Raw genomic sequence first — 12,927 nt, 5'->3', positions numbered from 1 at the left:
CTGTTCTCATTCCTCACCCGTAGCTACGTCCCCTAAGGATCTATCAATGACTGGCTCCTATTTCGTATATGCATATTTCCATTCAGCAAAGACATTCAGAAACACAATGCTAAGTTTGTATGTATGCTGATAACACATCAGTTAGTCCTTACCAGTACCTTGATCAATATCTCCACTCTTTAATATTTGTACACTTTTAGTCTGACCTCTCGTACTGGATAAGCAGCAATTTCCTCAAGTTAAATATTGAGAAGACTAAATCCTCGTCTTTGGTCTCAGGCTAAAAAAATCCATATCCTAGCCAGTCATTGTATCTCTTGTAATGCTTGAGGCCAAATCAGACTGTTTGCAGATTTGAGATGAGTTAACAACTGCAGTCACATCATCACTAAGATTGTCAGTTTTGACCATCGTAATTTACCCTGCCTTAGTTTATAAACTGCTATAATCCTCAGCAATTGCTTTGCTACCTTCGGAGTAACTATTCCAATCCATAACATTAAACTCATCCAAAATTCTGCAACTTGTATTCTAACTTACAACATGTCACTTTCACCCATCACCTCTGTTTGTTGAGCTACTTCATGTCTCTCTCAAGTTATATCAGAATTTAAAAATTCTTATCCTTCTTTTCAGAGCCTTATCTTTCCCAATCTCTGTAACATACCTCCCCAGTTTGGTTCTCTTCACTATTCCTTGATTTTAATTGTTCCATCTTTGGAATCCATACCTTCAGCTGCCAGGGACTTAAACTCTGGAATTCCCTCCCTAAACCTCTCCACCGGCCTACCTCTCCTCTCACTTTTGAGATACTCCTGAAAATCCAACTTCATCGAGAAAACATTTTCCTTTGCAGCTTGTGTCAAATAATGGTCCTTGTGAAGCATATTGGGAGGAAGTGATACATTAACTGAGCTGTGTAAATCCCATTCGTCGTTGTTGTGACAGACACAAGAGACTTTGTAAAAAGGGAGAAAGGAAGCAATAGATAGAGAAAGATACAATGATTGAGACAAAAAATTGCTCCGTTTACTGGGGAAAGAAGTGACAGGTTTTACTGTTGTCTATTGTGTATTGCAGTCAGAATACCTTAGTGTTTTAAAAATTGACTGGCATGAATCCCTGTCATGCCATCTCATCTCAGTAATCTACAGAATTACACACACACAGCTGTCAGCTGGTGCAGAAGATGATACACTGACTGGACTATGTCTATTCTGTAACCTTGTATGCCACTTAATTACCCAATAAAAGTCCTTCGAATTGCATACCAATTCTATCTCCTCCTGAAATCGTGTGGCAGTATTTGGCAGCAGTTTCATCATAATAGCCTCATTGTTTGTAGTCAATCTAATTGCTATTCTGCATTTAACTATCATTAGAACAGCTATCATTTTATTGAGAAATGGTACATGTACAAAAGTGAAGGCTGGCGAAAAGGCTGTAATTTTTTCTCTTGGATCAAATAACTCAACAATCAAGTTTTCTCGTCTGACTAAACTAGACCATTTGCTGTTCATTTCCAAGCATCCATAGTTGAATGTTACAATGTGCTGTTCATGACAGTGCTGCTTTTCCATTGCTCCTATGACCGTAAGGCATAGGAGCAGAAGTTACCCATTTGGTCCGTCGAGTCTGCTCTGCCATTCAGTGAGATCATGGCAGATCTGATAAACATCCTCAACTCCATTTCTTGCCTTTTCTCTGTATCCCTTGATTCCTTTACTAATTTTAAAAAAAATCAGTCTATCTCAGCCGTGAATGTACTTATTGAGTCAGCCTCTGCAACCCTCTGTGGTGAAGGGTTCTGCAGATTCATTATCCTTAGAGAAGAAGTTCCTCTTCATGTCTGTCTTAAATGGGAAACCCCTTACTCTGATATTATACCCCATGGTCCTAGACATTAAAACCTTTCCATAACGGCCTTATAAGCCCCTTTATATGCTTCAACCTTTGACCAGGTTGGCAGGGTCTGGTGACTTGGGTTCCTCTACTGGTCCTAAGGGAAGATGACTGCCTCTGCACCACCCATTCATCAGGGACTCCAGTCCCTGTTTGCACAGTGGGACGCAAACATGTTATCTGCTATGTCCACGGAACATGTCATGCATCGTGTAGGGCAGCTTCAGACAGCTAGTCCTTGACCGGATACACGACAGCCCTTTAAATTTGGTGGCAGCACCAGGACTCCTAGGATATCCCAGCATTGGCGAGGATTTTTGCCTGTAGCGAGTGGGAGAATCAAACTAGGATCAGACAAGTGTGTACCAAAAGAATATGGTGCATGGTTAAGAAGATGAGTTTAAGACAATAGCATGCGGAAAATCACTCGGCCTCAGAGAGTGAAATCTTTTAAATTATATAAATTGATGGGGCATGACCAAAATTAATTTTTCACCTATAATTTGTGAAGTGTTATTAAAAGAAGTACACTCCTTTAAAAAAACAGGACCATGGCAGAAGACTTGAATGGAAATGGAAATTTAAGTATATTGACGTTAAAGGAAGAAATAGAAAAAATGCAGAAATGCTCCAGGACAATTTAGTTTTAATTGATATGGAGAAGATATTGCTTAATCAAGAAAAAATAAAAATAACTGATCAGTTGATTAGCTTGTGCAGATCTTTATATGACTTACCACTCAATATTTATTCTTCAGAGGACAGCTGATGAGGAAGCCGTCCCTCGACTGTGTCTGATTCTCAGCCTAATAATTTCCTATTCATAATCAATGTGAAATTGTTCAGAGTATAAGCCTTTAGACCTGAATTTTTGAGTCTGAGTTCCTACCATAGAAGGATCTGTAGTTGTAATGCAAGTATTTTGATCAGGCATTTATGTGTTTTCAACCTTAACTCCGTAGCTGCACTGTTGTGTCTAAGTCAGAAAGTTGGTGGGCTTAAGTTTTACTCCAGAGACTTGAGCACGTAATCTGGCTTGTCATTTCATTGCAGTACTGAGTGAGTGCTGAACTGTAGCACATGCTTGGCTTCATATGAGATGATGATCCAATACCCTGTCTGCACTTTCAGGATATCATTAAAGATCCTTTGGCACTACTTGCAGTAGGGGAGGGGTCCCTGCATGTCCTGGTTTATAAAATCACAATCACAAGGCATTATCTGGCTATTTATTCTCCCCGCTTTCTGTGTGCCTTTCGCCTGTGCACATATGTCATTTCACTTCTTTATGTCTCAATAGTGGTTGCAATTCAAAATACTTAGAGTCATACAGCACGGAAATAGACCCTTCGGTCCAACTTGTCCATGCTGAACATAATCCCAAACTGAACTAGTCCCACCTGCCTGCGCCTGGCCCATATCCTTCCAAACCTTTCTGATTCATATATCCATCCAAATGTCTTTTAAACATTGTAATTGTACCCGCATCCACCACTTCATCAGGAAGTTCATTCCACGTGCGATTCTATGTATAAAAAAAAAATTTGCCTCTTATGTCTTCTTTAAATGTCTTTCCTCTCACCTTAAAAATGCACCCCCTAGCCTTGAAATTTCCAATCTTGGGGAAAAGACAACCACCATCAGCTCTACCTATACTTCTCATTATTTTATAAACTTCTATCAGGTCACCTCTCAACCTCCTATGCTTCAGTGAAAAATGTCCCAGCCTATCCAAATAAAAACCAAAAGAACTGCGGATGCTGTAAATCAGGAACAAAAACAAAGTTGCTGGAAAAGCTCAGCAGGTCTGGCAGCATCTGTGAAGGAGAAAACATAGTTAACGTTTTGGGTCCGGTGAACCTTTCTCTGAGGAAGAGTCAACAGACCCGAAATGTTAACTCTGTTTTCTCCTTCACAGATGCTGCCAGACCTGCTGAGCTTTTCCAGCAACTTTGTTTTTGTTCCAGCCTATCCAGCCTTTCCTTATAACTCAAACCTTCCATACCCGGCAATATCCTGGTAAATCTCTTCTGAGCCCTCTCCAGGTTGATAATATCTTTCCTGTAACTAGGCAACTGGAACTGGACACAGTATTCCAGAAGAGGCCTGACCAGTGTCCTGTACAACCTCAATATAACATCCCAACTCCTATACTCAAGGGACTGAGCAATGAAGGCAAGCGTGCCAAATGCCTTTTTAAACATCTTGTCTATATGTGACACAAACTTCAAAGAATTATGTACATGCACCCCTATGTCCCTCTGTTCTACAACACTACCGAAGGTCCTACTATTAATTATATAGGCCTATCCTTGTTTGTTGTACCAAAATGCAATACCTCACATTCATCCAGATTGAACTCCATCTTCCATTTTTCAGCCCATTGACACGTTTGATCAAGATCAGTTTGTCATCTTAGAAAACCTTCACTGTCTACAATGCCACCAATGTTGGTGTCTTCCACAAACTTACTAACAATGCCTCCGATATTCGCATCCAAATTATTTATATAAATGACAAACAAAAGAGGACCCAGCACCGATCCTTGTGGAACACTGCTGGTCACAGGCCTCCAGTCGAAAAAGCAACCCTCCACCGTTACTCTCTGTCTCCTGCTGTTAAGTCAATTATGTATCCAATTGGCAAACTCACCCTGAATCCCATGTGACCTAACTTTACTCACCTAAAGTCAAAGGCTTTACTGAAATCCGAATAAATGTCGACTGCTCTGCCATTATCAACCTTTTTGATAACTTCCTCCAAAAAACTCAAGCAAGTTTGTGAGACACGATTTTCCTCACACAAAACCATGCTGACTATCCCTAATCAATTTTTGCCTCTCTAAGTGTCCATAAATCCTATCTTTTATACACCCCTCCAACAGTTTACCTACAACAGAAGTCAGACTCTCTGGTTTCTCCTTACAACCTTTCTTAAACAAAGGTACAACATTAGCCACCGTCCAGCCATCAGGCACCTCACCTGTAGTTATAGATGATGCGAATATTTCTGCCAGGAGTCTCACAATTTCCTCCCTTCCCACAAAGTTCTGGATACATTAGATCAGATCCCAGAGATTTATCCACCTTTATATTCTTTAAGAACTCCAGAACCTCCTCTTCTGTAGTGTGAACTGTTTTTAAAACATCAAAGTTTATTTCTCTGTATTCTCTAGATCCTATTTCCTTCTCCTCAGTAAAAACTGACATGAAATATTCATTTAGTATCTCTCCCATGTCCTGGGGTTCAACACAAAGACAACTTCCTTAATCTTTAAGAGGCCCAACCCTTCTGTAGTTGCTGTCTTGCTCTTAATGTATTTGGATTATCCTTAACTTGATCTGCCAATGCTATCTCATTTTCCCCTCTTTGCTTTGCTGATTTGTCTCTTAAGAATGCCCCTACACACTTTTTATATTGATTAAGAGATTCAATTGAATCGAGTTGTCTATATCAAAAAAAGATTCTCTAGAATTGACGAGAACCTCAATATCTTTAATCAATCATTGTTCCCTAATCTTACCAGCTTTACCCTTCACTCTAACTGGGGCAAAATGCCTCTGAACTTTCGTCATCACGCTCTTGAACGCCTCCCTCTTGTCAGGAGTCCATTTGCCTCGAATAGTCTACTCCAATCAACTTTTGAAAGTTCTTGTCTCAGACTATTAAAATTTGCCTTACTCCAGTCAAAAACTTTAACTTCTTTAGAAGGCTTATCCTTTGATAGAATTTTGAAACTGATAGAATTATGATCGCTAGACCCAAAATGTTCCCCAAGTTTTACTTCAGTCACCGCCTTGCCTTATTGCCCAAAAGAAGGTCTAGTTTTGCTCCTTTTCCAGTAAGAGCATCCACATATTGATAGAGAAAATTTTCTTGAGCATATTGGACAAATTCTTCACCATTGCAACCTTTAACACTATGGTAGTCCCAGTCAATGTTTGGAAAATTAAAATCCCCCATTATTACAACCTTATTATGCTGACATTATTCTGAGATCTCCCTGCATATTTGTTTCTCAATTTCTGTCAAACTATTGGGGGTCTATAGTCCAATCCCATCAAAGTGATCTTCCCTTTCTTATTTGTAATTTCTACTCATATATTTTCACTGGACAATTTTTCAGAAATACCTTTCCTAGTTACAAAAGTAATGTATTCCTGAATGAAAAATGTCACCACCCCTCTTTTTCTTGCCTCCATTACTATCCTTCCTATAGCATCTAGAACCGGAACATTGTGCTGCCAGTGTTGTCCATCTCTCACCCAAGTTTCTGTAATGGCTGTAATGTCCCAATCACATGCTCTTGAACATGCCCCAAGTTCATCAGCCTTACCTCTAAGACTCCTTGCATTGAAATAAATGTAATTTAGTTCTTCAGAGTTATTACATACTCTGACTCTCTTGTCTTTTCATTTCTAATTGACATGCTCTCCTCACATTCAGAACCTATCCCATCAATCCTTCCATTTACACTGCTACTTAGAATTCCTCCACTTGCCTTCTGTATCAGTATAAATTCTCCCTTCATAGAATGAGCAAATCTCCCTGTTAAGATATTGGCCCCTTTCCAGTTTAGGTTAGACCCACCCTTTTTAAACAGATCTTTTCTATCCCAGAAGATATTCCAATTGTCCAAAAACCTGAATCCCTGAACAATACACCAGCTATTCAGCCATTGATTTATCACCTTTAACCTTTTGTTCCTTCCCTTGTTTGAGTTTGGCATTGGGAGTAAACCAGAAATTATTACTTTTAAAGTTTTATTTTTTAATCTTCTACCTGACCTTTCAAATTCACTCTGTACTGCTTTAATCTTGTCCCTAAAAATGTCATTCCTACCAATGTGTGCAGTAATTTCTGGCTTCTCAACCTCACCTTTAACAATATGCTTGAAACGTCTAGAAACATCCTTAATCCTAGCACCAGGAAAGCAACAAACCATCCTAAATTTACTCTCACTACCACAGAATCGCCTGTCTATGCCCCTGACAGGATAGTCTCCGAAAACACTAATTCTATTAAGTTTTTTCAAATGCTGCCTAACATAAGAATCAATCCAAGCATCCAATAACTAACTGGCCCTTCCATTTTCTTCAGAGAGATTATCCCCTTCAACTGTTCCAAAAAAATGAATATCATTAGTTATATCACATTTTGGGATGCTCTAAAGTCATGTCATAAAATTCTTCTAACTCAAAATTGAAAAATCGTAAGTGGATAAGTGGATCTGTTTATATAGTTTTGATTTTTTTTCGCTAAACCTCTGACTGTAAAAGAATGGAATTTCAGGAAGAAATCCTTTAAGATCTTTAGCTAAATATTGACCTTTCATGGGGGGGATGAAATGCACTTTCATCCACAGTTTGTTAATATTCCAGTTAAACTCTTACTGATTTGGTCCCAAAATGTGAAAGGCATTTTGAGGACAATTTAATTTTCATTATAAGGGTAATTTGAGTTTGGAGGTAAGAAAGTACTCAGTTACTGTCTTTCACTGGTCATCTCAGACTCCTTCAGTCAAGCACTCAGAAAACGATGCAACAGCTTCAAATATTGTTACAACATGTGAAAGAACTTCCACCTGTGCAAGATGCATTTCAATTAAAATTTAACTGCATCTACAGCAGTCAAATCTTGAATGAAACTCCACTAAAGGAATTATGGTTGAATGGTTTTCAATGGGCTATATGTAACGTGCTCTGCCCTGTGTCCACAGAAGTTATGAATCTCTGTATTTTGAAAGAACTTATTAATGCGTTTCAATCTGATCCTTTGCTTATTTGTATCTGCACATAATAAAATGAAAAACAATTCATTATGAATTGTGTGCAGATACTGCTTTGACCACATGCAGATATACCTGCCAAAAAAAATTAGCCGTTATGTGACAATTTAATCTGTAATGCTCTTCATCCCAACAGTGATGCCATGTGTTCATATTTAGCAGTACTGTAGATTTAGTTCAGTGTCTCTTTCCTGAGAACTGTGCACTCAAAGATAATCCAATTGTATAGTTAACAAATTAATGTATTTTCCCCATTTTTTGGCTCCCTAAACTGCATATCTGCAGCCAGAGGAGTTGACATTGCTGCTAATCAAGCTGAGGCGGCAGCAAGCGGAAGTAAACGGCATCCGGGAGCACACAGCAACACAACTCATGCAGCTGAACCTCAGTGACGCAAATCCCAAGGTCAGCTGGAAAATAATCTGTTGTACTCTACCACCATTGTCTTATGGTCTGTTCATCCATTACTGATTTGTGTGCTGGTGCTCATCAACTGTTTTTTTTAAATTTGGAATATTCATGTACAGTAGTCCTTTAATGCAACTCCTGGGTAAGATTGTTGAATCTATTGTTGAATTTAATGGCAAAACTGTTACATCCTATATTGATTTCATCAGTCTTCATAAAAAATAGTCGGTTACTTTTGCAGAAATTATTTTCCTGTAATGTACCATTAAGTGATGATTTCCATGCATCTGTGGTTGTGTGCTGTTAACATTATTCTTTTTTGTAAAAAGAGGATTTGCTTGCTGGTACAAATATGTATTATGTTTTGGGTGGGAGATAAGAACCAAAATGCTGAACTTATCAATGTTATGTTTGAAACTGTGAGCACTTAAAGTGCTTGATTTGTGAATCTATCTTAGAGGGATACGTCTTGTTTATGTGACAGAACTATGTATTTTTAATTGCCCAGTTTGCCATTGCAAAACGTAGAAATCCTCTAGCATAGAGGGAAGCCATTTAGCCCATTGTGTTTTTGAAAGAACTGGTGATTGGTTCCAGTCTTCTTTTGCCCATAGCCATGCAAGTTTTTCCGATTTAAATTTCTCATGTTCAAGACTGATCAATGTACTTTTCAAACAAGTGCTTAAACTTGCCTTTGTCTTTGTATTTATAACTGAATTGGTGTTTCTTAACTTGACTGATACCTTTACTGATGCAACCTTGTGTCAGTGAATGTTTCATTAAAATTCCTGCATTTCTTTTTAAAATATTTATAGTCTACTGTTCTTTGTCCTTCTTTCTTATTTTAAATTCTTTGTTCTTCTTTATTGCTGCCTGTTAGAATGATATCCTTATTCATCACCTTCAAAGAAATCTCATGTATTTGGATTATCAGGTGGGAGTACTAGAAATTAATTGTTTTGTAATCTTGAGTTTCCCAGTGCATGAGTTACTTTGATGCGTCACCAAAAATTCCTCAACTAACTTGATAGCAAAAAAAGACACCTATTCCAAATGTGCAGAATTTTTAAACTATGTATCTGTTATTGTTTTCAGTCTTGCTTTTAAATATTTTGTTGCCTTGTTCCTCAGTATCCCGCTCCCCATAAAATGAAGCAAGTTAAGGCATTTTAGAACTTGATGATAACCTGCTCAACAGGAGTGATTTCTCAGTATTCATAGATGTGCATTCTTTAGAGACTCACTGAGAACTTTCTATGGAAGCTGATTGTTTATAATTATTGTTACTGCCTATTTGAGTTAAATACAGTTCAGCCTTGGAAAAGACATTGACAATAAAGGAAACTTGAGAAGTTGCTTAGCTGGCTGCTGATAATAACTGCCTAATTTTCTGGGAAATTTCCCAGGCCATTGGTGGTCGGTGTATGGGTGTTTAGGAAAAAAAAGGAGAAAAAGACTGCCAGATGAGTATCCTGACTTCTTCCTTTCCAGCGATGGGTGGAAATTGTGTCAGCAAGCAGCTAGCACCACAGGAAGGCAATCAAATAATTAAGGAGGCCATTGAGAGAAGTTCTGTGTTTTCATTGACTTTTCGCAAAGAACAAACAGGTCACGCACACTGTCTGTACTACAGCAGCATAGAAGAGGGCAGTGTACAGCAAAATACTGTTAGTAGGCTGTCAGCACTATAAAGTGACAAGTCTGGGATCAGCCGATGGCAGAGGCTTGCAGTGACAAGGCATGTCTTTGAGGCTAATATGATACTGATAGTGATCTTGGTGAAGACATTAGTGGCTGTTCCTGCAGGAAACTTTCAGTACTAAAGGGTGCAGACCTTCCCAATTTTTTCCTTTAGAAGTAGAGCCTCCAAGACACCACACCACTAAATATCTGTGTAAGTCACTGTGAAGGATGTCATTGGCATTTTAAGTCCTGCACACTTGTGTACAGTCCTGCCTGCTATTCTTAATTGAACAGTGATCTTGCAGGTGGTTTCAATGCCTTCCAGAAGTTCAACTAGTAATTCTGCTACTCGTGATCATTATCCTGACATTCATGCTAAAACTCAGGTTATTAGGTTCAGCCTAGAGTCTTGAATGAATTTGAGTTTGTTGCATTGATTATTTCAAATAACAGATAATATTAAGCAACATTATTTTGACAGTATACGTGAAATTGATCTTTAAATGTTAACTCTGCAACTTCTATTCAATGCAAAGACTTACTATGCAATATGTTGTAAAGATTGTATATACATGTTGGTGTATTACAGTCCTTCATATACTTGTAGTTTAAACTTCCAGGGGCTGCTTGTGAACAGATATTCTACAAAGAAGCTTTGGCTAACAGCAAAAACAAAATGTGTTACCTCATCATGGAGGAGGAAATGTTGTAAAATCTCTATTAGCAGGAAGGACTGAGGTACATCAGTGTGTATGCATCCATCTCTTTTTAGTATTAAGCATTTTGTGATGATTCTCTTCAAAAGAAATCTTGTGTTTTTAAACTTCTGGCTGTTGTGGGAGGTAAGAGATGATATTATTGAATCAGTTATAGCTCCATTAAAAACCTTGGATTTTTGAGTACTCTGACATAAAGAATACATTGGAAAACTAGCAAGCTCCATATTTTTATCAGTGATAAAGAATACGAAATAGAAAATGAGCAAGCTCCATATTTTACCTCTTACTGCAGGAAAAAGAAGTATTTTGCCTGAGTTTCAAGCATTTCACCACAGTATTATACATAAAATATTGTAATTTATTTTGAATAAAATTCAAACCTGTTGAGTTGATACAAATTTGCCAAAGATGAACCCAGTTGATCACATTCTAACAGTGTGTTGTCAACAGAATTTTATGATCAGACTTAGAAACTTCCCAATTTCTTTATATCTAGTGCCCCGAGAATTTTTTTTTTTTTCAGTTTGGTATATAATGCTTGCAAAAAGCTTTGGTACCTATTCCAAAACGCAGGAGCTATAATCACTGTTTCATCTTTTAAATCCAGCCATGCTGTAAACTGATGTTTACTGTATGCTCCTCCTGATTTGAAATAGATGAAAGAAAATGAACCTTTAATCGCCACGGTTCACACAATGATTGAGAACTCAGCACCAAGGCCACAAGTATACAAGCAAGTAAGGTCTTGGATATTGATTGCTTTGCTTAATCACAGAGCCCTATGTATGGCAGCTTTCAGTTGATCGCACTTAAATCATACCCTAGAGTTCTTATTCACTTCAGTGACATTCATCCATGCATTTGAACTATGCTGAGATAGTGTTTTAGCATGGCTTATTTTACCATCCAAAACATATGTTATGCTTTGCTGCAAACTCTGCTGAAGTTATACTCCCTTATGTTTTAGATCTGGTTTTGGAATTCTACAGTCAAGTCTGACAAGTCCCAGACTGAAATTAATTTCATATGGAACAGGAAATGTAGTATAACATGAGAAAAAGAATCAACTGATTTGTTACAGTAACAAATCAAATCAAAATGAATTTATGAAATGGTTTCATAATTTAGAGAAATATGGGTCAGTCTTAAACCCTGAGGTAACTGAAGTTCAACTAGAATTTATTGCTGAAGATTTCTAAATTGTTTCAAAATTTGAAAAAAATTAAATCACTTGTCAAACAAAAGCATAATTATTTTACAAAAATTTACTGAAGTATAAACATAGCGCTGTTGCTTATTCATACACTGACCTCCGCTCATTCATCCTAAATGTGTACCCACAAAGTAATCTGAAGTTGATTACAAATGTGATCCCTGACTTTGTTTTCAACATAGCTCAGTGTTTCTGCATGGCAGTTGTGACAGCATGCTTAAATGTATATAGTGTATGAAAGCAGAAGCAGCAGAAATGTTGTAGTTTGCAGTTTGTGTCTGTACTTTCTTCAACCTATATGTGTTCAAGTTCAGATACAAGGTACGTTTGGTGATGTTGTGGACAATATTCCATCTAGTGACAAATGGAAATTCTAAATTAATTAAACTTGCATGTAAACTATTAGACTGTTGCCTTAACTGTTTGTTGCCTTTTTCATATAAGTTAAACCTATAGTATTGCAGATTTGTAGCCAGAATGTATGACATGAATATTCTGATTTGCAGCTGCATTTTGAGGTAAGGTTGGTTTTACCCTAGAGAAGCAGGTATGTTAATTGCCCAACTGACACTGTGATGGTGGTGTAGATGTCTCAGCTTTTCTTAGTAAAATAAGATTTCAAAGTTGATCAGATAATATATATTCTTTGATATTAAGCTGACGTGATAGATAGTTAACTTGATGAATATATTCATAAACTGACTGATTTAAGGCAACAGTTATGTGAGCTGTGATCAGATAATTTGTGCAAGTATTCTGTGTTACTTAGGTAATTGTTCACATGGGGTAAAATTGACATGTGCCATTTACACAAAATACATCAAGCAAGTTGACTGGCCGTCCTGCAGCACCATAGCCCCATCCTTTCCCATTTTCTTCTCTACGTAATTCATGGAAAAACAAAAAGAAGGGTATAGCATAAGACATGGTACCAATGTGGTTTGTACTAATGGCACAGATTAGTTTTATCCCCACTTTGTATAGCCTGTTTTAATGGGGAATTTCAAAGATGACATTTGCTTCAATATGTCATTTCTACAATCTAAATTTCCAGATTACAACTGCCTCACAAAAAAAAAGTATTAATATATTTATTCAAATAATGCAGCTGGGGAAATCCAAACTTCTATTTCTTCTGTAAAATTGTCTACAATTTACAGTTGTGAAATATTTGTTACAAATATCCCCAATATGATATCAACTGAATTTAACTT

The 12,927-nt window shown here is 37.5% G+C and overlaps 1 protein-coding gene across 1 annotated transcript in view; it reads left to right on the top strand.

Annotated features, from left to right (window-relative positions):
* plekha5 (pleckstrin homology domain containing, family A member 5) overlaps window positions 1–11,221 on the top strand; it is a 216,047-nt gene extending 204,826 nt beyond the window's left edge. The window contains exon 12 of the mRNA XM_048610267.1: window positions 11,108–11,221. Within this exon, the coding sequence (XP_048466224.1) occupies window positions 11,108–11,146 (39 nt within the window). The 3' untranslated portion in view covers window positions 11,147–11,221. The remainder of the gene's footprint in view (window positions 1–11,107) is intronic.
* Window positions 11,222–12,927: the final 1,706 nt, after the last annotated feature.

This window comes from Rhincodon typus, chromosome 22 (genome assembly GCF_021869965.1).
Source record: "Rhincodon typus isolate 14 chromosome 22, sRhiTyp1.1, whole genome shotgun sequence".
Lineage (NCBI taxonomy): Eukaryota > Metazoa > Chordata > Chondrichthyes > Orectolobiformes > Rhincodontidae > Rhincodon > Rhincodon typus.
The sequence above is the reverse complement of the archived record's forward strand: the minus strand, read 5'-3'. Positions and strand labels throughout refer to the sequence as shown.